This window comes from Coccidioides posadasii, chromosome 3 (assembly GCF_018416015.2).
Source record: "Coccidioides posadasii str. Silveira chromosome 3, complete sequence".
Lineage (NCBI taxonomy): Eukaryota > Fungi > Ascomycota > Eurotiomycetes > Onygenales > Onygenaceae > Coccidioides > Coccidioides posadasii.
Genome location: NC_089409.1, coordinates 677313 through 701652, shown reverse-complemented (window position 1 = coordinate 701652; position 24340 = coordinate 677313). Strand labels below are relative to the sequence as shown.

Sequence of the window (24340 nt, the reverse complement as noted above, 5' to 3'; positions counted from 1 at the left end):
GCTCCGGCGCCTCCTTGACCTTTGACCGTGTGATGCCCCTCGTCGAGCAGCGGCTCCACTGATAAACGCGTCTGATGCGACTTTCCCGCTAACGAATAGCCGCCGCCCCCTTATTGATGACATAATGCACCCCGCGTTTATCGGTTCTCGGCCGGAAAAGCCACTCGGTGATGGAAAAACTGTACGTCCGACTGCGTTGCAGAGCGAGCAATCCTCCTCCTCCAGCAAGGTTAAGTCTGGTCTGAGCGATTAGTGTCTCGTTGTCAGAAGGCTCGCCTTTTCAGTATCGAGCCCCTGGTGAATATGGCACTGACACCGGTCACAGTTGTTAATATTTAATAGTTAACTAATATTTCTTAGTCAGTGATAGAATCGACCGGCATCTATATGTCGCATCCGATGGTGTTAAACGTGCAACATCGTCTGCAGATGTGGTCCAGGTTTTAACTGCGTTTTGCTGAAGCCTTCTCAATGGCCCCTACTTGGGACGTCTTGGGTTTCTACCAGCCACCCAACCCCGTGGATGGCAGCAAGCTGGGAACGCAGCGAGTGCCGAGCCAATCGCAGTTTGGGAGGTTGGGCTTCGGATTGCCTCTCTTCGGAGCCAGGCCGTTTACCTTGGCCATTGCGACGATTGCAAAGACAGTGAGCAGGACGTAAAGTCACCAGCGTCCAAAAAGCTTCTGTCGTCGTCGCTTTGGACTGTTAATTTATAGACAGCACCGCAACGGCAGCGAGGCTGAGTCAACGACAATTCATCAGTGGCATTTTGTGATGTTTTTCGGGGGAGTACTCTTATAATTATCATGGCAAATTCGAGCACCGGTGGTCCTGAGGCTCTGGTTCCCTCTCTTTAGAACCACATTCCCAACCTCGATGATTGGGATAGTCACGAAGACAATGCTGAGGGAACCACGCACCGCAAGAGCGTGAGGCCGCGGCTGCCGATTCTCAGGGCCCGTTGGCTTGGCTATACCCGGCGGAACGCAACAACAGTGAAGCAGAGCCAACCGCAACTCGGCATTGCTGCTTTACCTTTCGCCATTATTGACCAACAAAGATGATAGTGCAAGAACTCCAGGGACAGTGATATCGCCATATTCCCATAGACCGGATTCTGTTATGTTCGGTATTGAAAACTTATTTTGGACTAGCGTTTTGATGTGAATTGAAAGACGAGCAACGCAAGTGCTTCAGGAAATAAGGCTTAAAATTGCCACCCAGTGGCTTTTCCGACTACCTGCCCGGATTTTATACAACCTTTTGCGTCGCTGAAGCAATTGGTACTTTTTAAAAATAGTAGCTGCTTGTTTTTGCAAAGTACGCGCCCTTTATTCTCCGGATACCACTTTTTGCGGATTCCGAAGTGCTTTCTGAGTGTGTCGCGGAATTGGACCATTTAACCTATTATTTATCTTTCAATTAATCGAGCCCAGACTTTTTTTGTTAACGGTTAACTTAGCGGTTGCCTTTGAGATGTGATGCCGCTCATTGTCCAAAGCCTTTGTTTCTTCGTAGTCTGTATTGATTCTTTTATTGATAGCATATATTGACAATCTATTTTCCCTGTAAGGTATGCTCAACTATTCTTTTTTTGTATCGCCTGCGCTCATGCTGAAGTTGTGGTCAAATAGTGGGATGGGGCTGAAATATTCATGTTTAATTATCCATCCAGCCTATCCCCACTTCTGGCCATCCTTTGGTAATGTCTATCTCCGAGTATTTTCTGAGAGTATATTCTCTATTGACGGCTTCTCCTAGCCTGCTGACGGCGCCCAGCGACGCACCCGCGTTGGAGCTCAAAAGCGCCGCCCCCCATCCTTCATTTATGATGGCATCTTTTGTATTTATTACTCTTGCTCCGAAGAGTCAAATGCCTCTTCGTTTATTTTCTCTCCAGTTTCCCAGTTAATTGTCTTGTTGTTTTGTGTCATGGCAAGGTATGTTCTTTTATTGGCGAATCGCCAGTATCCGGCGGCACGTTTGAGGGTTTCTCTGGCCTCGTTAGCGAGAAATTCAAAGTCTCCGAGAATTGCCTCGATTAAGCTGCACATCAGCGTTCTTCGCCGCCTGGAGTCTTTGGGGGATGGGGGCTTGACACTTAGTTTGTCCAAGATGTCTCGAATGTATGGGATCTTCAAACTGGCTGCGACTAGCAAACCATCCTTGTCTTCAAACTTCAAGTCATGGCTGGACTTTATATGTGCTACTTTCTTCTGAAGTTCTTCGTGTCGGGTTATGTGTTCAACGGAGACTTGTGAGATTGCCTCCGGACTCATTGAAGAGAGCGCCTTGGTGGGTCCGTGTATTGTGTGGCTCACCTTTTCGACCAGTTCATGGGTAGTAATCGTGGAACTACAAGTCATACTTTGCCGCCTGAGAGCTTTGCTAGTCAACCTGAGGTATTTCATAATCTTTTTCTCTTCCCGCCGAAGCTTCGCGGGCGCCTGCTTCCATGACTTCGATGTTTGCGTGTTGAGGTGATTAGACAAGCGTGGACTTTCCATTAATTGGTGGACCATAACCTTTCTCATTTCAGCCGCCGGAGTGAGCTTCTGACTATTGGCCCGGGGTTTCTGTGTCCGAGCATACTTGTCTTCCTCGGCTGTCCCAAAGACCGGATTATCCATCCAGCGGACAGCCTTTGGCGGTATAGCCCGTGCGTTTTTATGGACGGACTTGGATCGGTGATCGACTATAAGTTTCCTTAAATGTTGCACAGATGAGCCTCGCCTGGAGGCACTGCTTTTCGACGGAGTTCTAAAGTCAGATGATACCTTGACAGCTGGAGTTTTTGTTCCAGATTTAGGAAATGGTGTGCTTTTGTCTGAGATTCCTATTTTTGATAAGCCTGATGCTCCAAGATTTTGGTGAAATAAATCATTTTCCTGGTCAAGTTCATGAAGTTCCTGGATACATTTGGCAATATATCTGTGCCTTTTATCATGGAGTTCATTAGATTTCCTGCATCTGTAAGGGCCAATGTATTAGCTTCTGAGTGATAAGTAAAGGTATGAATGAAAGGTGAAACTTACGCATCACATTTATGACTTTCGCCTGATATCAACCTCAGTTAGCTCTCAGTAGTTCCCTTGTACATAGCCTCAAAAGTGAAGTGAAAAATATGCAACGAAAGGGATTCGACGAAAAGAGTACTCACCTATGTGAAACATTGTTTGGTGATATTTTATGCATGGCTCACTATGAGTGCCATAGCAGGTCTTTTTGGCCTTAGGGTTATTGAGAGAGGTGCCACAAACGGCACAACCATGATCTATGAAGCAAGAATAGAAAGAAACTATGTTAGCATTGCTCACATAGATGAGAATAGGTAGAAAAGAGAGAGCAGAGTATGGTGGATAATGACCTGGAGAAGGGAAAAAGGAAAGGAAGGGTTACAGAGACCAGGAGAATCCTCCCACTTAAATAGTCGAATGGTCACAGGTGAGATGCCCTCCATCGCTGAAATTTAGCTGGTGAAGAGTGAATTGAGCTTGAAAGATACAAGGTGAAAACAGAGCAGGTGAATGTTGTGACAAAGGATGTGACGAAAAAAAGCTTGCAGAGTGAATAAACAATGAGACAATCAATAACACAGATCTGTGAATAGATTGAGTGAATTCATGAGAATTGTAGTCAGTGACTTATGGTGTTGAAACCCAATGGAAAAAAATGCTGTTGATACAGACTCTTGTGTCCTTATATACCTTGCCTACAGTCCCTTAGCACATCCGCTTTTCAGAGAGAGATGATCCTTAAGCAGTCTCTTTCCTACGAAGGCTGATATAATCACCGACACTATTGTTGCTAATGCAGGGTGGTATCGCAGAGTTTCTGAGGAGATTATCAGGTCAAGTCCGGCCCTTTTGTCCCCAGAAGAGCCGATATTGATTTCCCCTTAAAAAAATGACCGTACATTTCCTCTAACAGCATTTAGCCCATTGATGAAGTTGCAAGGGCCATTGATGCTATGTTTGCGGATGAGCTCTAAAGACTTGAAAGGCTGGCAGTACAAGCTTATCAAGGATCCTCAAAACCTGACATAACTTCCTGGGAAAGTGGGACAGATCTGCTGTGAGATTAAGGATGTTTCTTTTCCTTGTCTCGAAGCCCTATAAACTCCGTTAAGCATGTGAGTATAAGGAAGACGAAGAGGTCACAAACCAAAGACCATTTAACGGCAGATGCAGGCCTAAATAAGTGCGCTTAAGCTGACGTGAGAGAGCTCTCAAGGGAAAGGGGAGAATAGGGAGAAAGAAGCCAAGGAAATAAGGGTTCATTGTCTATGCTGCCTTTCGTTCTTCAGACTCGTCCTTTCTGGGCATTTATCTAAACCGTTGTCTTGTCCCCCTCTTTATCTAAAGCGGGTCTTAAGGATATGCCATTTTCCTGCAATTTTTTCAGCGCAAGTCTGGACTCGCGAGCAGCCAGGACAACCAAAGACATCGCAGGAAGCAATGCTAAAATAGCAGAGCAAACAATAGTGAATATCGCGAACCACCGAGAGAGACGGGCAAAGGTCATCCACGGCTTTCCCGATACAATAATTGCCTGAACAGAGAGCGCCACTTCCAGTGCACTGAGTACCAAGCTAAAAATTCCAATCATAAAAAGTACAGGACCATAAAATTGTGCGAGACGAGCGCCGTACTGCCCGTGAACCTTGTGATATGTAAAGCGTTGGAGGAACACCTTGGACGAGAGGTTCAGTCGTGTCAGCCCGAGCTCCCCGTACGCATATCGTGGGGAAACGACGTCGTCACCGATCCTATCTCTGCCGAACGCCCTGATGAAACAGGAAAATTGTGCATAAGAGATGTGCTTTGGTATCAAGCGGTGATCATTGTTTGTTGCGATGGCGAAATCGGATCTGTGTTGGATGAGGTAGAAGTAAGACCGGAGGAAGCCAAGCGCCGCGCTGGTGATTTTCGTGTTCGGCCGCCCAGGGATTGGTGGGCGGGCGCCATTGAGATAAAATTCCCAGAATGCGTGGGAGAGAAGGTATTTGGGTATCGGTTTAATAAAAACACGATCGTAACTCCAAACCAGATGCAGCTCTGGTTTCTCTGTGACGGTTATTTGGCGACCGCGGACGATCTGGTGTGTGAGTGAGGAGATGTCTGAGCTGTCCGGTGTGGCCACAAGCCAGAGATTGGGAGCAAGTTTGTCCAGATCCTTCGTGATCAGCTCCGACTCGAGGTACAGTGCGAGTTTGGCGTCTTGCAATCTAATCCGCGGTTGGCCTGGGAGCCAGTCCTTGGTCAATGCGACGCCTGCTCCAGAGATGGGCTGCCGATGGATGGAGGGTGGATTCCAGCTCACAGAGAGCTTTCGGTAAAGCTCATCTTCCTTGGAAAATGGAGGATCAGCCATTGTACTGCTGATATTGCAAATTGCGGGCTACATTGTCTTCTCGTCCTCTCGAACGACGTGTCAAGCTGGGCTGCTCGACGTTAACTATCTCGCGTGCTTTCCCGGCCAAGAACCTTTTCCGTCACGACATCGAATCTAAGCGCACAAATTGCAAGACCAGCAGCCGCCGCTTTGGATAATTGTTTGCGGAATACAAGTTCTCAACCGGCATCAACCAGCATTTCTCCATGTCTCCATGTTGAGCGGAGACGAATCTACAGCCTTTGACTTCTCATCACTACGATGCTCGACAGGCCACATCTTCATAAAATGAGAGTATTTATCATAGCCTTTTCGTTAGGATTATAGAATGAAATGAAAGGCACCCCTGATCTGCTTAATAAACGGACCGTGCCTTTCATTACTATGCCCAATATCAAGTGCAGCCGACCAGCTTTAGCAGTCATCCAAAGGCATCCATTGCTAAAGAATTAGGTATCATTCTTCAGCTATGCCTATTGGAATAGGCTCCACAAAGACCCATTTCAGAGACCAACCAAAATCAATTCTCGGCCTGAAAGAACCAGCCGCATAATCCTTGGTTGCTGGTTAGGAACTCGACGCTGACAGTCGAGAGGTGCTCGACTCACTCAGGTCTGGCGACATGGGAAAAGTACCGCCAGCGCCACCGGTGTCTTCCCTATGAGGAGTCCGCTCCATACGCTACTGTATCAAGAAGGAAAATTCCCTCGAGAGAGGCTCAGATGTCGGAATGGATGGAGGGCTGGCGTTAAGAATTGGTTCGATCTTGCGGCCTCCTGTGCTTCCGGTGTGGCGGCTATAGCCATAGGGACAACAATCACCAATTGTGCCGATGCAGGGCATGTCGCAAACGGTTAGGCTTCCAACCGATGTGTATGGGGCATCAGGGGGACAGCAGCCGTTTCCGTCGTCAAGGGGAGTCTGGGCAAGACCCATGTCGTCGAGTGAAGAGGTTGCCGGGAGCGCGCGACAACTGAGGTTACGTGCACAGCAGCGATACTAAGATTGTTACCGTTTCCTTCTGCCGCCAGGATGGGCAATATTGCCATAAATCCGGCGAGAATGGTGGCTAGGGCGCACATTCTTTGCGGTCAGACTCGAACACTACAGAGGAAAATGTGTAAATCAAACAACTCCGTACACAGGATTGACGAAAAGAACACAGAGAAAAGGAACCACTCTCTTTGTCCAACTAAGAAAATGAAGAAAAGTCGCAAGGAGGATACCTCCCTTCGATTGAGGGTACACCCCTTTTAATCACTAGCATCCATACTCACACGAATCATTTTAGCCGCTGAGCTCCCCGATCAGGGATCAAACATTGAAGGAAGTCAAGACGTCTGGTTTCTTGCGGCATCGGGATAGCTCGAGCCCGAATCACCTTCATGGACACGCCCAGTGACCAGGTCTCAACTGCTCAGGAGCCGTTGCCAAAACTAAGCTCAGCTTGCCCGTAGCCAGCTAGACCTTAGCGCTAAACGAGATTGCCATGTTGAAAAAATAGTGGCTCTTTGAGCTTCCCGGTTAATGAGTGTCGAAGGCGAAAGCTCAAAGCTCTGGCCCGATGGTGGACCAGCTGAGAAAAAGTTTTCCCGCAGCAATAACTACTCTGCGAATGCTTCCGTCATGGAAGCCGGTGCATCAAAATGCAACCAATCCTTAATGCTACTTACCCTGGATTACAGCTTTGTTTTGCTGCATAGGAATGATGGACTCCAAGCTCCACTGGTTTAGAAAGCAAACGCATCAGGATTGACTCTTGTTGTCCAAAGTCCAAAACATTAATAGCCGGCGAGGACCAGCAAGTGTCATGCAAATTGTAGCCCCCAATTATGCACTAATCTGGTTTCTCTAGGGGCATCTAGTGTTTAAACGCGACAGGGATACAGTATCATCGAAAGGAACCGAAAATTAGGCATTAATATTGTCCTTTCCTCAAATTCAAACCCGAAATATTTTCAATTACATATTCAAGACCAAAAAGCTGGAAAAATGGTAACAATTTTTGAATGCTTAGATATCGCGCACGAGACGAGCGCCCGCCCATACGTAGGGATAGTTTCGTTGATACCAATTGACACTAAATAAAACAAACAAGTCAGCAAGCTCAATTCTGGGGCGATCCAGACATCAAAGAAGCCCTGCACTTTGATGGATGACGGGGATTGATACGTACAATGTAGTGCGTCCAGCAATACGAGGATGGGTAGCCCATGAACCTCCAAGGACAATGTTATGTTTCCCGTCGAAAAAATCAGCTACATCATCGGTTAGTTCTCAAATTTAGCGGTAGCCCATGAGTTGGTGGAAACAAATACTGAGAGTTCATACCCGTGTATGCAGGATATAAATCCATGGCTTTGAAGCCCTCATGGGCCTCTAATGTTGAGCTTGTCCATTCCCAAGCGCCACCCATGCCACCTTGTCCGGAAAGCTTGTTTCCGTTCTGTGTGACTGGGGTGGGATGCCAGTGTTTGAACCCGACGTTATAACCGTCGAGATCAACGTTCACTGGCATCTGGGTTGAGGGAGGTTGTGAAACCGGCTGGTGATCCGGTGCTCGAGGTCTGCCATTTCGATGCTCCACAAAGCCATTGAGGTCTCTGGGCGGCCCTTCCATATCATTGCTGCGCAGTATTAGCAAAAATTGATTTTCTCGTAAACATGTCTTAAGCTACGTACCTGGACGCGTCTATGAGAGAAGATTGCACTCCAATCTCCTGATCTTTCAGGAACACCGAGTACTGATAAATACTTCTAGCTTCCTCAAAAGTAGGGATTCTGCAGTTCACCCAATTTGCATAGCGTTCAAGTTCGTTATACGACGCAATAACAGGCCAGTCGAGTGCAAAGCGCAGTGGCACAGGCCCAAAAACTGTCCGCACATGATACTTGCTGAGGAGCTGTGAGAAGGCACTGGCCTCACTTGTCTCGCGACCATTGGTTCCATTGGTATGGGATGCAGCATGGCCGTTAGGTTCGGAGAATCCACTGGACGACTTTGTCCAGGAAGCGGGAACGGTAGCTAGTTTATTCGCTTCCAGATATCTGCAATACTCGCCATTGGTAATCGGCCTACCTTTGGCTTCAAATGAGGACACCTTGGCGGTACGCTGCGGCTTCTCATTATCCCAGCCAAAGGACCCAAACGGAATCCGCGTCGGATCCGGGTCATCCAACCCGATCCATATCGTTTGTTCGGGCACAATGAACCATTCATTAGGGACGCTTTCCTGGGCGGATCTCATTGCTAGGTATTCAAAATCTGGCGTAGAAATCTCTGGAGGAGGGCAAACCTTGTCGCTTTGTAGCAACATATACAAGAATGTTTCCAGGTGCATTGCTTCGTGCTCAAATCCAATCCATAAAGCTTCGTGGATCCGTCTGTTGGTCGTATGTTGAGATTTTTGCAGTAATGAACGGGCTCTATTTCTGACGGTTGTCTGGAATTGGAGAATCTCTTCAACAGGAGGCCATGCATCGGGAATTTCACTATGATCATGGCACTTCCGCGGATCATCCACATCTGGATCGATGCCACGCTCAAAGATAGACCAGTACGATTTGGGTTCTGTGGGCTGGCCATCAATGGCTCTAGTAATGTGCATATCTGAGATATGTCAGCATGCAGCCATTTGGCAGTTGATATAACGTACCTAAAAACGTCGGAATATGCCCTAGATAAAATACCAATGCATTCCGCAGGTTTATCGGCTTAGATAGCAATTCATTTCGAGGAAGCATGCCAGTAGTGACTGTATCCCATAGCTTCCAAAGCGCTTCAAACTCCTTCAGAGACGGCGTCAGGGTCGCAGCATACTCCGCTGGCTGAGTGGGAAGAATGTACGGCGATGATGAGAGGAGATGAATATCTCGAAAATAATCAACGTATCATCAAATTAGCAATCTCAAAAAAAAAAAAAAAAAAAAAAAAAAAAGAAAGAGAGAGAAAAAAAACACGCCGAGGTTTCTAAACCCGTGAGAAATGGAGAGTGGAATTATAACTCACTGTGATCGCCTGTGCTGCTTGTAAACCGGGCTGTCGACGTAAGGCCCGCCTGCTGCCACAGAGCCTGGTATTCCTTTTCCGCGTACTTAAAGGCTTGCTCGAAGAAGATTCGTTCTCCTTTCGTAAAAGACCACGCCTCAATAGTGACATCTCTCGTAGGAGTGTAATATGCTTTATGACAACCATCCACTTCATCGTATATTCCAGCAACATCCCAGTCCTCGCGTTTGAATGCCTCAAACCCGAGGATAGAATTTGCGTTTGCCAACCCGTTAAGGTAGAATTCCCGTGTTACATTCTTACTATCATTGTAAGCGCGAAAGACCTTCTGGGGATCCTTACAGGAATCAAGCCCGACCAGTAAAGCGTCGTCCGCTCCTAACGTTCTCGCAAAGCCACCCAGAAACTGCGCCGCCTCGGACCGGGTAAAATTGCCGATGGAAGAGCCCATCGACATTACCCACGTCGGCTTGCGCCTGTTCTCAGAACGTTTGAGCCAGGATAGCGCATCGTCATATGTACCTAGGAGCCCGCTGCATTTGACATATTGGTAACTTTTTGACGGGAGTTCTGCAAAAGTGCGATTCAATTCTTCCAATGAAACATCCAATGCTAAATATTCCACTGGTTTCTTTGTCCGTTCAAACTCATTTAGTAGTATCTCGACTTTTCGCAGATTCCTATAGTTCGGTCAAAAGACAATTTCGGCTACAAGGAGAGCACACCGAAGGTGATTTGCGATGCTTTGGCATTAGGTGAGAGAAGACAAACCCGCTGCCTAACTCCACCAGTTGTGAATTTTCGGGAACCCGCTCCACGATGCTGACAGCATGTGTGGTCAGGACTTCGATCTCGGCATTTGTTAAGTAATATTCGTCCAAGTATGTAATTTCTTCAAACAAACGAAGTCCCTCGGTATTGTACAGAAGCAAAGTTGGCAAAGACCGCTGGGTACCGTTCTTTGGATCGAGCCCGCGAGTGACATCTTTAGCCAACGAATTGTTGAGGTTATTGCGACGGATGTCGATGATATTGACTCCTCCCATCGCGAGACCCATGATGAATCGATCGGTAAGATTTATCACGAGTTTAAGTGTGCAATCAAAATGATAATTGACGCGTAGCCGTCAGGGAAGTAGACTCGATATCTGCAGTACTTCACAGAATCCAATTGCTAGGAACCGACCGAGACTTTCAACCTCTAGGGGGGGGTCGATTATATATGCATATGCCTGCAACAGAACAGCAATGGGTGCGGAGTTTAACCTTTGGAAGTGCAGGAAGCCTGTAAGAATCGTTTGGAATCAGGACATTCTAGCCGACATATGTCCCTTAGCTCGTTCCTGACAACCTTGCGGTGGGGAGCATTGCACATCGGACTTTGCGTACGGATTCCCTAGTACTGCGTAAGTATTTCACCGCCTAGTCGGTAACGGACTCCCTAATCCACATCTCTATTGTACGTATAGTACAAAGGTGTCGAGGTACTCCAGGTCAACCGATATCACCCGCGATTGAGGGATGAGGAGAAATACCTGACGTCAGGGGTCATGGCCAGTTAGGGTTGAGCCTGGACGGAGTATATCCATCCATGCAGACTGGTAGCTTCGAAAGGATCCAAGGTTCTCAACCAACCAGAGAAACATGCTTCTGCTCTGCCGATGTGACCCTGTGTGGTTTCGACTTCTGCTTTGAACTGAGAGGTGGGTTGGTGTATTGACTTTCAAGTTTCTGGGGGTGTTCGAGTTCTCCACTGAGCCAGGGCTGGAGTCGAACCCTGGCTAGCGGCAAAGGTACGACGGACCGGGTTGTCAGAACGCCCCACAAGCATGACGTACATATTACCAAGCAGTTGAATTTGGATGCTCGCAAGCGTCAATTCGGGCCTCTGGGAAACGGCAAACTTTGCCGTCTCGCACTCGATTGCTGAAGGGCGTCGTCCAGGTCAGCCTCAACACGAGAGCCAGCCGTGGGGTTTGTTTGTTCTGCGGCATGTTCGCGGAGTTTGCTGAGTTTGCATTGTTTGTTGTCCAATCTTTACTAGCCAGCCGGGATAGGGTGGGGTTGTTTGCAGCGTTTGGAAAGTTTGTATTGGCTCCACTCCGAGAGGCAGGTAAACAATGCAAACAGACCAAAGTATCTGGATATCTGCACCACCTTGATCCCGGAATATCCACGACCTGCGAGAGGATTCAAGGCGCGTTGGCACTTCAAGACCCAGCTCCCATTCAGGCAAGGTTGAATAATCATTGTGTTACAATTCCTCGTCCGGAATTGTGGGCCTTGTCCAGTAGTCGACTGGGAAACTTCGCAGTTTCAAACGGGTGTCGATATTTCGACGATTTTCCGGTTTTCTGAACCTGGATACTCAGTCTTCCACAGAGCAAAGGATATGCCATAGATTTTCGTGAATATGGGTTATGAAGAGCTCTTGAAGTATCTTTGTTCAAAAGGACTAGACGACTTGGAAGAACCCAAACAAGGCTTACCGCTGAATGCTGATGAGCGAGCGATATGCTAGGATCCGAAGTCAAAGTGAACAGAGTGCATGTCCGGTTAAGAACTCATCAACTGAGTCGGGCCGCGAGGCTCCAGGCTCCTTGCCGTCGGATTTGGAACTGAGCTAACCCCTTGCAATGATTTTGATTAGCTGTCAAGTCGAAAGTTTGAGGTCCATGCGCCAAAGGCCCGAAATTTAATGTACCTGGAACATGCCGATTCCTGCTAAAGGCCATTGCTGCGCTTGCTTATCCCACATTTCGGCATCAATATGCGAGGTTTCGTGCATGGTTAGGTTTCATCGACGCCAATATTGGGCCTAGCATGATAGACCGAAAACGTGGGGTGTCTTTTGCAGGGGAATTATGATGATTTATATGTCATATTCATGCTTGGTATTAGTCCCAGTTTCCGCAGAAGAGGATCCCGATTGCCGTCCTTAAAGAAGAAAGGATTCAACGTCCTTTTGGTATAATTTCCCTAATCAGCTTCCTCATATTCTTCAATAGACCAGGTTGCTTGATGTTTCGGGTACTCTTTATTGTTCTTTGATAAATGCTCAGCACAATACGCGCGGTGGGCCGATTTTCAAAAATGCACCCGTCATTGTTCGACTACGCTGGTCGGTTCAAGAGGTCGGACCTCATAAAGAGTGACTCGCGCTCAAACAAAAGCTTCAAAGCGAGGCTGAAATAAAGGACGCCTGAAGTACATAAATGGATACAACCGCTTCCTACCTTAGTGGTTTAACTCCGACTTCATCAAGATTCCGCTGAGTCTCTTCCAAACTTGTCGATGCCATGATTCCCGAGGAGACACGTCTGATATAGAGGTCAGGTGACCTTTCTACGAATTAACGAAAATGCCAGTCGGTTTGCAACCTCGCCTTGATCCTACAGCCCTTCTCTCTCCCAACCTGCAGAGCTCCCATGGCCAGATGGACATGGAGTCAGAATGGGTTTCCTCGTTTGGTGGTATCGTTGCGAATGAAAACTTCCCAAATGATACAACTAGTAGTGTTGTGGGAACTGCCTCATCGTTGGGGAGTCCTACAAAATTCGAGGAGAATGGTGGTCATGATAGTGATAGCGATGTCGATTCTCTCCCTCACGGCCTCGGGCGAACATGGGTAAGCAAGGTCTCAGGTTCGGGTTGAGAAAAGGATTTTGTGAAGATAAAAAATAGTACTGACAAGAAACGAATGTGCAGCAGCCCCCTTCATTCCCTAGCAGCTTACGTTCTAGCTTAACAAATTTGGATCAATATATTCTCAGAATTAGCTCGCGTTTGAAACACAATCTATCCACAATCCGGGCGGAAAGAGATCAGGCCCTGCAACGCTGGGAACAAGCGAAGGAGACGAATGCCCGCCTCGCCGAAGCTCTACAAGTCGAAAAGGCACGACGAGCAAAGCTGGAAGAATTCTTCGTGCAATACAAATCAACGGAAATTGTTCATATCCCTGTATGGCCTCCGCATACTCGCTTCAGCCCTCCACTTTCAGACGGCGGTGAAGAAGTCAGAAAGGAAGATCCGCCATTTCAGTTTCTCTATGATAATCCGCTTTACCAAGGCTACGAGCTCAATATCAACCTTATCACTTTGCGAGTAAAAGGCCTAATTTCACATAGATTCCCGGCCAAGGCGGCTGTGCTTGTGGAAGAAGCACTGGAAAAGGCAGAGAAACTAAAGTACATTCCAATTTATGCAAAGTGCTTGTACTGGAAGGGAAGAATTCTAGATTTGCAAGGCCAACGGCAGGAAGCCGCCAAGGCGTTCCTGGATGCGAGACCATGTATTGGAAAATATAGAGAGGGAGAGGATCTCATTCAGTGGCTGATGGAGTATGAAGAAGATATTGAAGAACTACACTATGACCAGCAGCATAACTATCGTGGGTCGAACTTTGGCGTTACTCGAAGGAGACCACCGAGACGCCTGTGTGTCCCTGCTGCTGAGCTGCCACCAACTCCTTGACAACCCAGGCGAGGCTATCCGTGGAATAAAATGCATACACGTAGAATTGATCAAGGGCGAGATTATCGAAATATTGTGAATTTTTATTTCATGCGGCCAACGTCATATCCAGATTTATACATGATTAAAACTTAGCAACGCATTTCCACAAACAAAGGCAGGCGACCGTAGAAGAACTATCATAAAGTATTACTTTGCGTCAACGCAGCATGCTCTGAAAAGGTACACCCCATACATAGCCGGCGACAGCCATTGCCCCCACGCTCATGGTTGCTGCCATTAGCACGTTAATAGCGTTGTTATCTAGAATATCATGTCCTGTTTCAATCTTCCTACTTTCGTGCTCGACATCGGCCGGATCACCGATAGATTGGTCCGATACTTTCATTTCATGCCTCAGCCGTCGGGGCGTAACCGCATTGACGATATCTTCAGTTATTCGTAATTGACTGCCTTGTCGAATAGGTGTGTCGTTGAGTCCCGTGGGAATCACGGCTCCAGGATGAACAAGGACCTAGAAAGGTAATCAGTTCGGCATGACAACACACCCTATCTTCAAAAAATGGTGTTCGGATATGACACTGTGATTTCCACTTACTTTGCTTCCGCCCTCTCCCTCCACCACCTTGCCCGACCGTTTGTCGACAACCGTGGCTTGCAAGAGGCCACCCAGAACGCTATCCAGTACACTGCCTAGCGTTCCCCAAACAGTCACAGCGACCACCCAAGCTATCTTTTCCCTTGGACCCCACGCGCGACCACCATCGAAGCCGGTTTTTGTAAATTCCGGCAGAGAGCCCGAAGGGCAAAAGGGGAGCAATAACAAGGAGGTTATAGCAATTGTGAAAGCTCCTAGAGCCCCAGCACCAAGGCCAACTAGTGTGACGCCACCATTTGTTCCGCGAGGTACTTTGCGGAGCGTGAGAGAAGTTATCAGTCGCGGCGGAGACTTGGAGAGGATGCCGAGTTCACTCGAGTAGGTATCTGCGGCCACGGCGGCGTAGTTCCTATTGAAAGCGAAGGAAGATACCATTTAGCTCGGCGTGCCATCAAGTGAATGGAGGGTCTCAAGAAGTATTGCAGCTCATCGGTGTCGGGTAGTTAAACAAGGCCTATGGCTGCATGATTCATAAATTGGGACTCACGCAACAATCCCCACCATCAAGAGATCTCCCCCGTAAGCAAAGCACTGGGGGCCGTGCCCTCTATTCTGGTAGAGCTGGTAAGTGTGCAATAGAATTAGAATCGAGGCGACCACCGAGTTCGCCAGGACCTGTATGTGTGTTCTGGGGCCTTCGCCGCCGGCAGATCCGGAAGCCGAAACTGTCAATTTCGCTTTCACATCGTGTTTTATCTGGAAATCAGAGATTTACGGTTAGCGACTCTCTGCCTGCAAGCGGAGACGGAGAGCTACATGTTTGGAAACCAGCCCCAACCTTTGTCATGGACGTCCCGCCCAGATAGAAAACCCCCAAGAATGCGAACGGCGCCGGTGAAGGATGAAATGAGTGTACAATGGCTGTGAGCGTAGCAAAAATGATTCCCAGTGGAGTCAAAGACTTTCTGGACCAGGCGCGGTAGACGAGTAATAGCGTCGCCGGAACCGCAACTATCGGCTTCATCTTGCCAGTCGGGAGAATACCTGTTGAGAATGACTGTAACTATGTATTGAAGGGCCTCTCCGTGATAACTTAGCCGATACGGAGTAAACCTGAATCGACGCGAAGAAGACAGTGTCTCATCATATTATGCACCAACGGATGTATTTAACTAACTATGTGAAGGCTGGATTGTTTTCTTGGACTACAACCGGAACTAAAAGCAACACCCCTATTCGCACACATTACGGAGTGGGATGGGCCCAAAGCAAACTATGAATAAAACAGTCACAAACACAGACACGCTTTGATGGAAAGTATTTTTAATAGCTGATGTTTATACGAGGACTCCGGATACCCCTAGTTACATATGTGAGAACCTATCTTTTGAAGGCTACTTAACACATCTATTGGCACTTTTAGCTGCAGTAATCCGCACTTGGGGCCCAGGCTCCAAGCTACAAGCCGTTTGTCGATTGCCAGAGCAAATGGGGACTTCATGTCAAAACCTATGTATTCAAAACGACTTCACCCTCCTGTTTCTTGGCCTTGCAGCCTGCCGATCAGGCTTCGACTGTGTTCCGTCAAGAACAGCTTGTCGAAACTTGCCTAACTCAATTTCATCCAACATTTATTCAAACGCCGGTCTTTCTCACGGGTCTGAATCTTCTCATGCATAATCCGTAGAGGATATGAAATTGATGGAAGTCATCTCTTGAGCGCTCAATATCAACCGCCTACCTCTCTCTCACTGGCCTCCTTGATCGAGGAATCGGGTATTGGCGTAATGCGCAGCATATCAGGTGGCGGCGAGTTTTATCAGGCAACTATCTGCTCCCTCCTAGAGGTGAAAACCACCATGCTCAGCAGGCTCACAGAGCCTCCACAGCCCTGCTGCCCTCGCCGCACTTTGAACGGCTCCAACTTCCTGCACCTCGACATGCCGGTTTATATCGGCATATCGGATCTGTTGCTTCTCATTGTTTTTATTTCCTGTGGCACGTCGCGGTTTCCCAACGTGCGCGTCTGGGTGATACTGCTCCATAATATGCACATAGATATCTTTTGAAACGTTCTGTGCTAACCAGCGCATAATTTCCTTTCCCTCCTCTTCCATCCCAGGCATAACGAGATGTCTAACCAGTACGCCACTCTTTGCGATACCGTCAGCTGTGAAGCATAGATCGCCAACCTGGGCATACATAGCCTTTATACTTTCCATCGCTGTCTCAGTGTAGTTATCTGCCTTTAATAATCTTTTCGAGGAGCTGCTTTTCCAAACTTTGAAGTCTGGTAAGTATATATCGACCAGACCATCTAGGAGTTCGAGGGATTCGCGGGAATCGAATGCGGAAGTATTGTAGAGTATGGGTAGTTTCAGGCCCAAGTCCCGTGCATGGAGAATAGATAGGACAACCTGGGGAACAACGTGTTCCGGTGTAATAAGATTGATATTATGAACGTTACCAACATCCTGCAGCTTCATATACCACTCCGCAAGCTCCTCAGGGGTCAAATCGAAGCCGTTCCGCTGATGCGCGATGTCCTGCCCGGAAACGGCAATAAATTAGCCAATATGCCCACCCATCTCCGATCTGCAATAGTGACTGAACACAAAGCTCACGTGGTTTTGACAAAATACACATCGCAGATTACATCCGGAGAAGAACACGGATCCGCTTCCGTTAATTCCCTGTACGCATGGCTCTTCACCAAAGTGCGGCGCAATCACGTTGACCTTGACTTTCTCAGCACCAATCAGACAATGGCCTGTCCTCTCATAGCGATTCACACCACACAAGCGTGGGCACAGGTTGCAGTTGGCTAGATGGGTGTGTGCAAGTGAGCGTTTTTTCGATGCATCGGCGGAGGAAAGGAGGTGGTAGCGCGGGATATAAGAATCTAGCAGAAACGGAGGGGCGAGATGAACACCACGAGTTTGCCGCGCCGTTGCTCGGATAATCGAATCCAAGCCAGGCTTTGGGGTTCTTTGTGCCAGAGATCTGAGGGTGAACATGGTGTCAATTCGGTCTTGGATGCTCGGAAATAACTAACGGCTACCGGGAAATTTAACTTCTCCACCGTCGGGGCCAGCCAAGCCGCGCCAGAGCCTTCAACTGTCGCCCGAAGTTAACTCTGCGAAAAACAGAGATACTGTATCGTTTAGAAAGCATGAGGGGGCATATTATTATTCATCTGCATTGAATATAAGTGATATCTATGGTACATGTATTTAAACTGGACAAAATGTGCGACATCCCCATATACATGTTAAAGAGTCCTGCAACATCCAAATCTTCAACTCCAAACAGCGGCCCGACAATCCACTTTTCTTCTGTTCTTAGCGGACAGAATACATCAAAATCCCCCTTGGAAAAGTCGCCAGCTTGAGACTTGTGGGAGGGATGAATGGAATATAACCAGACACTCCGCAAATGGGATAAACATGAAGATGGAGGAGAGTGGCCGTGAAAGAATCAGGGAGGGATATTTTCAAACAACATAATGTACAGAGAATCAAAACGCGGACTCCGGGTGGATGAAATCCATTTCCCGAAGAACACCACTAATATCCCTTTGAACGCCACATTGAGCCCAAGCTTATCAAAAATCGGGGATAGAACGGGACACGCAAACTCCTTTCACCTTATTTTTTAAACGCCCGCTATAATGCATTGGAAGAGAAACCATAACTTTGAAACATGCACATCGAGACGATAAAATGTAGAGAACACGGCAGGCTAGGAGCCAACGCTGCTCTAAGAGAAGAAGTATTGACTGTTTTTGAGCCTCTTAACATCGAATTCGCCCTATATACAAGTTAGCATCTTGAAGCCAAGCACGTGAGATCAAAGCAAGCAGTGAAACTTACCTTTGAAGGAATGGGACGGAATGTCACCGGCAGCCAAACCCAGACAGCCGCGGAAGTCTTCTTTCTCTCGGATTTAAAACTAGGTTCTTCTGGGCCTTCCGCAGCCGTGTCAAGAGGGTCATCCGCCGTAAACATTTCGCTGGAGGAATTCGAGTCCTCCTCCGCATCGAGCATAGAATCGACACTCGCTGCTTCGTCTTCTGGTGAGATGTGTCCCATAGCAGCAACACCGAGAGATTGGACAGAGACCAGAGATTCTTCCGCATTTTGACAGCTTGCGAAGATGCTCCCAGGAGTAACCATTGCTTCGCCCTTTATTCTTTCCAGCTCGTCGGTCGACCGAAGTAGTTGAAGGCGCTTGTATTCGAGCAGAAGCTCATCAGTTTGATGTTCTCTAGATTTCCCCTTTCCGTTCTGTTTGCGCCATGCAGAAATCTTTTGCGCTACTGTAGATTTTGGTCGCAGTTTAGCAAGATACACGTGTTTCGAATATCGAGCTTTAAATTCCGAAGCTAGTCTTCCAACAATATCCTCGGAATGCATGCGAACAAAAGCATCGCGCAAGACCCGGTTCATGGTATCAATGTCACCAGCGTGTGTCCAGAATGAATCGTGCACTGCGGAGAAGGAGAGGCCCAGCTCATCACATTTAATTGCCGAAAGCATCATGTGAGTGGCATCTAAAGAATGAATAAAGTTAGGTGGAAATGCTTGAAGTTGCTTGCGTCGATTGACAACATCCGAAGAGTGAGGATCTTTGATACTGAGGGTCTGGAGAGTAGTAACAACACGGCGAGTTTTAGCTTCTCGGTATGGCTGGACAACCGGCAGTTTCAATGGAGTAGTCCAAATGACTGTGGATAGGAATCTTTTTGACAAGTCATCTATGATGGCTTTCTTCTTGGCCTTACTGGTACCAGAAATAGGAACCTGCCTAGCTGCCTCGAGAGCCTCGATCTGTTCGGGGCCCAAAGATTGGGTTATCCGGTTGGCGCAATCACCAAGCCAAAACTGAATCTCGTGGGCACCGGTAAACATTGAGCTCAAGGCGGCAAAAATCTTTCGTGTGATGTAAGTGGCACACTTTCCAACAACGTTCCGCTCACTCAACTCGGGGAAGAATGCATTTAGCTGCTTCTGGACCTGTCTTATAGCCCCAAGGAAAGTAACGCCATACACATTTGTCATCACTGTCTGCTTGACAATCTTTCGGTTGACCTTGTCCTCAAGTATTTTTGCAAGCTGGTTACCGGCAGCGGCCTCTTGAGCGATGGATTGACGAACGTGGTCCGCCACAGCCGAGTAGATATCTGATGGACGATCTGACGGTTCGAGGTTCACCTGGCGGGCACCGATAATGTCGCCGCCAAGGGCGGCGTAGTGCTGTAGCCCGTTACAAGAACCATCCTGGTGAATGGGCAAATGAGATATGTATTTGGTGGGATCAGGGCAAGCAAGTGCATTTTTAAGTTCGATACAAGCTGCCAGGCACTGGAAAGGGTCAGAAGCTTCAAGCCACCACCGTCGTCCGTTTAACCCTTTCTCTGCAGAGTCAATCACATCATCCAAATGGTCCATAGCAAACTGAGCCCGCTCGTCGAAGCTGGCTTTATCATACCCATAGACGTTGGCAATGTGAATTTTAAGCCACCTCAAGCCACGTTCACCTAACTCTCTGCCTTTGCTGAAGAGCAGCAGTCCACGACACATGTCTGGACCCATCTGGTTGAAATAGGGAGGTAGCGGATACGCTCTGCCACGGAAATCCATATTATGGGGTAGGTAAAACGTCTCACCGACGTACGCGCGTGCAATCTCCAGTTGGAGGTTTTGGAAACATCTTTGAGAGTGCAATCCAGACCGTTTGTTATCAACGAGAGTCTTGGAACGATAATACGCCCGGAGCTGCACCGGATCGTCGGTTTCAGGTTTCGTAGGTTCTGGAAGATTTGGGTCCACGGGAGCGATATCGGCCAGCTCGTCACCAGAGTTCCAAGCTTCGAGCATCACATCGAATACTGGTTTATTGATCCGCCAACCAGTCTTTCCTAGAACATTTAACCCTGCAAAAATCTCGTCTAAGTCACCACGACTCGCGGCAGCTCTGACATATTGCCTTTGCAAACACTGAGAGTCATTTGATCGGGCCCGCATAATGATTGTCGGTTGGTTTAGGAAGCCACCGTAACGGTATGAAGTCCAAGGCTGTGGGGGGGACACCATTGGTAAATGTTTCGCAAGTAATGAACTCGCAGGTTCTCGTCGAAATCTGTCCACAACGCTATCATGTATATGGACAAATCCGACGCTGTGCCCTTTTTCTAGTTGGTAGACGTGGCGAAAGGCAGGCTGTTTAACGAACGTGATCTCGCCCGTCTCGGTGTTCTGTTGTTTAACAACAACTTTCGTCGAAGAGAAGAGCATCGATGCTAAAAGAGATCCAATTTTAGCTTCCACCGCCGCACTCCACTTGATGGGCTCGTGAATTTCATTATATTTTTCAATCAAAGACTCTCGGACTCCCTTCCTACCACGATTCGATGGTATAAGGTCTTGCACCAATTTTGCACGTCTCCCGCTGTCGAGCGGCGCAGATTTAGAGGGTGTTTCCTGGATCCGATCAGTTACATATTCTTCCTGGACAGCCCTTCCCAAAAGCATGATGAGCCGAGTCAGTCGTATTCCCTTATTCATTCCAGTCTTGCCCAAAGCGTTCATTGTTGCCAGGATTGTAATGGCAGCAAGCCTATCCGGGCCAATGGAATTCATGAAAGGAGCATATTCGCATCGATCATTGTCTTCTGATGTTTTTCGTTTTTTCTCTTGGGCTTTGAGAATGGACTGAATCTCTCCTTCAATACTCGTGAGAAGGCTTTGGTGCCAATCCCACAACACACCTCCGAGTTTGTCGCCTCCGGTGGGGTTTGAGGGCCTAGAGTTTCGCTGCGCGCTCTCCTTCCGCCAGCGCTCCATAGCCGCGATGACAGAATCCTGCTCTAAGCGAAGTTGCCTTTCTCGGATGGACTCCGAGCTTACCGCTTCGGGTTCCGTGGTGGTTTTAGATTGATTAAATAGCGACAGCGTTTCCTTTAGAGAGGTGAGTCCAAAACCCTTTTGCAACGTAGCCCTAACCTCAGGCATCGCAGGTAGATCTTCTAGCGGAGAAACTAGCTCTGAAGGCTTGGGTGGAGTCGAGTCTGGTAACTCGCTGACATCACCAAGAGCCGCCCCTTGGAAGTCCGAGGAACATATTTCTGATAGAAGGCCAAGCTCTGCTTCGGAAAGGACTGGAAGGCCTAACACTTCTTCTTCAACATTGGCTTCCTTCGCCATTTTCCAGTATCGACGAACCGAACGATCCCGTCTTGGACCAAGCAGCATGCGCAGAGTCATCCTTAACATCAAGGCATATGTGGTAGCATCTGGTTCCACTTTGGCCAGCTGTAACATTTGAACTTCGAACCACTTTTGTACGTCCCATACCAAAGATGGTCGACGATTCAAAATCATATGCGATACCATCATTCGTATATATTTATTATGCAGGTCGACAATCTCGGGGGAGCCATGAGGGTATAGAGTGGATAGGCGATGAACGAGCTGAGCGGCGCGGTCGAACATGCCAACGGTCAAGCTAACGTCTAAATTTGCAAGCATCTCATTGGTATCGCCCCCAATGCTTTTCTCTCTGCGTAAAGCCTTTGGCCTCGTTGCCAAGTAGTCTCTGATAACGATAAGCGGAGATGCATCCTGTTCGGTTGGGTCTGAGGGATCTGAGAAGGGCAGAGGTGTTTGGAGCGGCGTTGTGAGCGAGGTTTCCGAACCAAGTTTATTATATGGCTCAAGTTTGTGGTATGATTCAAGGCCTTCGAACGGTACATAAACATCTGAGGTCGCAGTTGCGAAAGCACGGAAAGATTGTAATGCGGTGACACGAGGCGGTCGGACGGGAAACGATGTTTGGGACGGAGGCCCGATCGAAGGGGTCCTGGCAGATGCAGATTCGCATCTTGCAAGTGCGGGATATAGCCAAGGTAAGGACAGTTGTTTGCAGGACCTCTGTAGGGAATAAAAGGCATGTTTTCTGTGGGCGGCGCGAGATAACATCGCTGCGACTGGCGAATGTCTTGAAAATGAATGGATTTGAGAACAAGGGATTAAAAGAAATACAAAGCACACAAACAAATATACAAAAGAAAAGAAAAAGGCAAAAATAGAACTGAGGAGGGAGAGGACGGAGAATTGAATTAAAAACCGATCCCTTTCCCCCTTGACCTTTGTTGCAATCAAATCGGAGTAGAGAGAAAGTCGAAGCTGGAGAAGAAAAAAAGCTTCGTCGCAGCGTCGAAATCATAGCTGGCTGAGTAAGCGGTGATCTCCGAAATTTTTTTTCGGCGTTAACTCACGTGATGCACTCAACGGTTAGGGACTAGTGGCAAACTAAAATCAGCCAATAAAACGCGTGGATGGTGCGATTAATCATCCGATGCTAGTTAGTTACATAATCAGCAAGAGTGGCCCAAGCCATGAAGATATCAGCCTGTACTCCGTATATGCTCTCAATACTCCATACTCCGTACCCGCTATGATGTCTCAGCTCGCCGCCATAGCTACGTCCTCATCGCCGTCGCCTATCCTGATGCATGCAAAGCATTGCTTGACGATCTTCTCTTCTTTCGTCTCATCTTCATGGCCCATCCAGTCATATCCGGTCGCGTGGGGTCTACCCGAGGCGCGCTCATGCCATCAACGTAATCATCCGCTTCGATAGCCGATTCTAATTGTGGAGGCTCCTCTATCGTCCGATTGAACATGTATTCTTCGTATTTATCCCATGATTCCTCGTCCTGTATCGCGTATTAGGGGCTGTAAAAGGAGCAAATTAAGATGTGCAAGGGTAAAGGAAGAAATAACTCACGTTCTCGTCAATCCACGTATACTTTTCCCATTTTTCATCTTGCATTTGTTTTAACAGCTCATTATTCCGTTGTCCGCCAGTCTGTTCCGATTCCGCAGATTTAACTTTAACATCGATCGCTCGTGCTTCCGTGGGACGCGATGCACCCTCTTCATCTCCATCTTTCCTTCCTTTCAATGTCGTTTTGTTTTTAACTAGGGCTTCATCATACGCATCCAGGTGGTGTAGCTGAGGGCGGAGTGGTACAATGGCTGACAGGGGAGCAAGGTGAAGCTCATCTGCAAGCGCAACAGATATCAGTATCCTGCTCATGACATCACTCGGGTCTTTCCCATCAGACTCACTATCCTTGAAAGCACCGAGCATGTAAACCGGATCCCCCTCTATTGCCTCTTTTATCCTCCCTCCCAGCGTTTGTGTTGTCATAATATGACCGGCTTTAAGCTCCTCATCCTCCAGGTCTCTATATCCACCACCATCTTCATCATCCCAATAGTCCTTGGCCACGGAATCACCCTCCAGCTTCGTCTTTCCAGTTACCACCCCTCCCGTATTAAATCCTCCAGCTATGCCATGTGTCCCTCCCTCTTGAATAATCCGGCTCTTCTTCAATGCATTTCCGTAACGCAGCCCCTTCCGCTCGTCATAGTTGACACGTGTGTTAATTGGGATATCAACTTCGACAAGTCCAGTTTTAGGTTTTAGTCGTAGTTCGGTAGGCTTCTGCAAAGTGAGGTCGCTGTAAGGTTGCGTGGAGGAGCGATCGGGATATTGGAGAAGAAAGCGGCGGACTTGAGCATCGGTAATGAAAATGTCGTAGGATGCGATAACTGGATCGTCGGCAGGGTCATCGTCAGAGGCAGTGTCTTTGCACTGTGGTCAGCTTTGGAGAATTGAGGGGATGCAAAGAGTGTCTTGCTCACAGGGCATCATTATAGCTCAGAATGACAGTTAAAGAATTCTACGCGCGCGAGATTGGTGACCAGAGTTAACATCCCATTACCTGAAAAAGCAGGTCCGTCGGCAGCATGGGTCGTAAGATGAGTTTTGAGCTTTGGGGATCAGGTGTACGG

General features: G+C 47.9%; 8 protein-coding genes across 10 annotated transcripts; 1 reads left to right on the top strand and 7 right to left on the bottom strand.

Annotated features, from left to right (window-relative positions):
• Window positions 1-1770: 1770 nt before the first annotated feature.
• Window positions 1771-3173, bottom strand: D8B26_005134 (uncharacterized protein; the record flags this gene model as incomplete). The annotated part of the gene is made up of 3 exons (XM_066124733.1): window positions 1771-2970; window positions 3036-3057; window positions 3161-3173. The coding sequence occupies 3 exons, from the start codon at window positions 3171-3173 to the stop codon at window positions 1851-1853; spliced, it is 1155 nt and encodes a 384-aa protein (XP_065980814.1). The 3' UTR covers window positions 1771-1850.
• Window positions 3174-4262: 1089 nt separating this feature from the next.
• D8B26_005133 (uncharacterized protein) lies at window positions 4263-5639 on the bottom strand. Its single transcript, XM_003066634.2, has one exon. It carries the CDS (start codon window positions 5371-5373, stop codon window positions 4330-4332), a length of 1044 nt encoding a protein of 347 aa, XP_003066680.1. The 5' UTR covers window positions 5374-5639; the 3' UTR covers window positions 4263-4329.
• A 1512-nt stretch (window positions 5640-7151) lies between these two features.
• Window positions 7152-11096, bottom strand: D8B26_005132 (uncharacterized protein). 2 transcript variants are annotated; one of them, XM_066124731.1, is made up of 7 exons: window positions 10175-11096; window positions 9404-10083; window positions 9051-9266; window positions 8077-9004; window positions 7726-8021; window positions 7571-7652; window positions 7152-7474 (listed from the first exon to the last, which is right to left on the bottom strand). In XM_066124731.1, exons 1-7 carry the CDS (start codon window positions 10459-10461, stop codon window positions 7408-7410), a joined length of 2556 nt encoding a protein of 851 aa, XP_065980812.1. In that variant the 5' UTR covers window positions 10462-11096; the 3' UTR covers window positions 7152-7407. The 2 variants fall into 2 exon arrangements, with proteins under 2 accessions (XP_065980812.1, XP_065980813.1); XM_066124732.1 differs by having other exon boundaries at window positions 9404-11096.
• Window positions 11097-12764: 1668 nt separating this feature from the next.
• Window positions 12765-13879, top strand: D8B26_005131 (uncharacterized protein; the record flags this gene model as incomplete). The annotated part of the gene is made up of 2 exons (XM_003066636.1): window positions 12765-13031; window positions 13112-13879. 2 exons carry the CDS (start codon window positions 12765-12767, stop codon window positions 13877-13879), a joined length of 1035 nt encoding a protein of 344 aa, XP_003066682.1.
• Window positions 13880-13964: 85 nt separating this feature from the next.
• On the bottom strand, window positions 13965-15606 carry D8B26_005130 (uncharacterized protein). Of its 2 annotated transcripts, XM_066124729.1 has the most exons (4): window positions 15316-15606; window positions 15025-15233; window positions 14478-14886; window positions 13965-14393 (listed from the first exon to the last, which is right to left on the bottom strand). In XM_066124729.1, the coding sequence occupies exons 1-4, from the start codon at window positions 15499-15501 to the stop codon at window positions 14079-14081; spliced, it is 1119 nt and encodes a 372-aa protein (XP_065980810.1). In that variant the 5' UTR covers window positions 15502-15606; the 3' UTR covers window positions 13965-14078. The 2 variants fall into 2 exon arrangements, with proteins under 2 accessions (XP_065980810.1, XP_065980811.1); XM_066124730.1 differs by having other exon boundaries at window positions 13965-14886.
• Window positions 15607-16117: 511 nt separating this feature from the next.
• Window positions 16118-17494, bottom strand: D8B26_005129 (uncharacterized protein; the record flags this gene model as incomplete). Its single annotated transcript, XM_003066638.2, has 2 exons — window positions 16118-17023; window positions 17102-17494. The coding sequence occupies 2 exons, from the start codon at window positions 17492-17494 to the stop codon at window positions 16319-16321; spliced, it is 1098 nt and encodes a 365-aa protein (XP_003066684.2). The 3' UTR covers window positions 16118-16318.
• A 160-nt stretch (window positions 17495-17654) lies between these two features.
• RPO41 (DNA-directed RNA polymerase) lies at window positions 17655-22563 on the bottom strand. The gene is made up of 2 exons (XM_003066639.2): window positions 18350-22563; window positions 17655-18287 (listed from the first exon to the last, which is right to left on the bottom strand). Exons 1-2 carry the CDS (start codon window positions 22454-22456, stop codon window positions 18237-18239), a joined length of 4158 nt encoding a protein of 1385 aa, XP_003066685.2. The 5' UTR covers window positions 22457-22563; the 3' UTR covers window positions 17655-18236.
• Window positions 22564-22808: 245 nt separating this feature from the next.
• On the bottom strand, window positions 22809-24200 carry D8B26_005127 (uncharacterized protein; the record flags this gene model as incomplete). The annotated part of the gene is made up of 4 exons (XM_003066640.2): window positions 22809-23196; window positions 23268-23545; window positions 23612-24133; window positions 24191-24200. The coding sequence occupies 4 exons, from the start codon at window positions 24198-24200 to the stop codon at window positions 22981-22983; spliced, it is 1026 nt and encodes a 341-aa protein (XP_003066686.1). The 3' UTR covers window positions 22809-22980.
• Between the last annotated feature and the right edge of the window lie 140 nt (window positions 24201-24340).

Excerpts from the sequence above, each read along its gene's own strand:
- RPO41 (XM_003066639.2), bottom strand. The coding sequence starts at position 22,456 with ATGTTATCTCGCGCCGCCCACAGAAAACATGCCTTTTATTCCCTACAG. Across the intron at positions 18,288-18,349 it reads TCCGTCCCATTCCTTCAAAG|GGCGAATTCGATGTTAAGAG; the intron begins GTAAGTTTCACT and ends ACTTGTATATAG.
- D8B26_005130 (XM_066124729.1), bottom strand. The coding sequence starts at position 15,501 with ATGAAGCCGATAGTTGCGGTTCCGGCGACGCTATTACTCGTCTACCGC. Across the intron at positions 14,887-15,024 it reads TTGATGGTGGGGATTGTTGC|GAACTACGCCGCCGTGGCCG; the intron begins GTGAGTCCCAAT and ends CGCTTTCAATAG. Across the intron at positions 14,394-14,477 it reads AGGGAGAGGGCGGAAGCAAA|GTCCTTGTTCATCCTGGAGC; the intron begins GTAAGTGGAAAT and ends TTACCTTTCTAG.
- D8B26_005132 (XM_066124731.1), bottom strand. The coding sequence starts at position 10,461 with ATGGGTCTCGCGATGGGAGGAGTCAATATCATCGACATCCGTCGCAAT. Across the intron at positions 9,005-9,050 it reads GCATATTCCGACGTTTTTAG|ATATGCACATTACTAGAGCC; the intron begins GTACGTTATATC and ends GACATATCTCAG. Across the intron at positions 8,022-8,076 it reads TCTCTCATAGACGCGTCCAG|CAATGATATGGAAGGGCCGC; the intron begins GTACGTAGCTTA and ends AATACTGCGCAG.
- D8B26_005133 (XM_003066634.2), bottom strand. The coding sequence starts at position 5,373 with ATGGCTGATCCTCCATTTTCCAAGGAAGATGAGCTTTACCGAAAGCTC.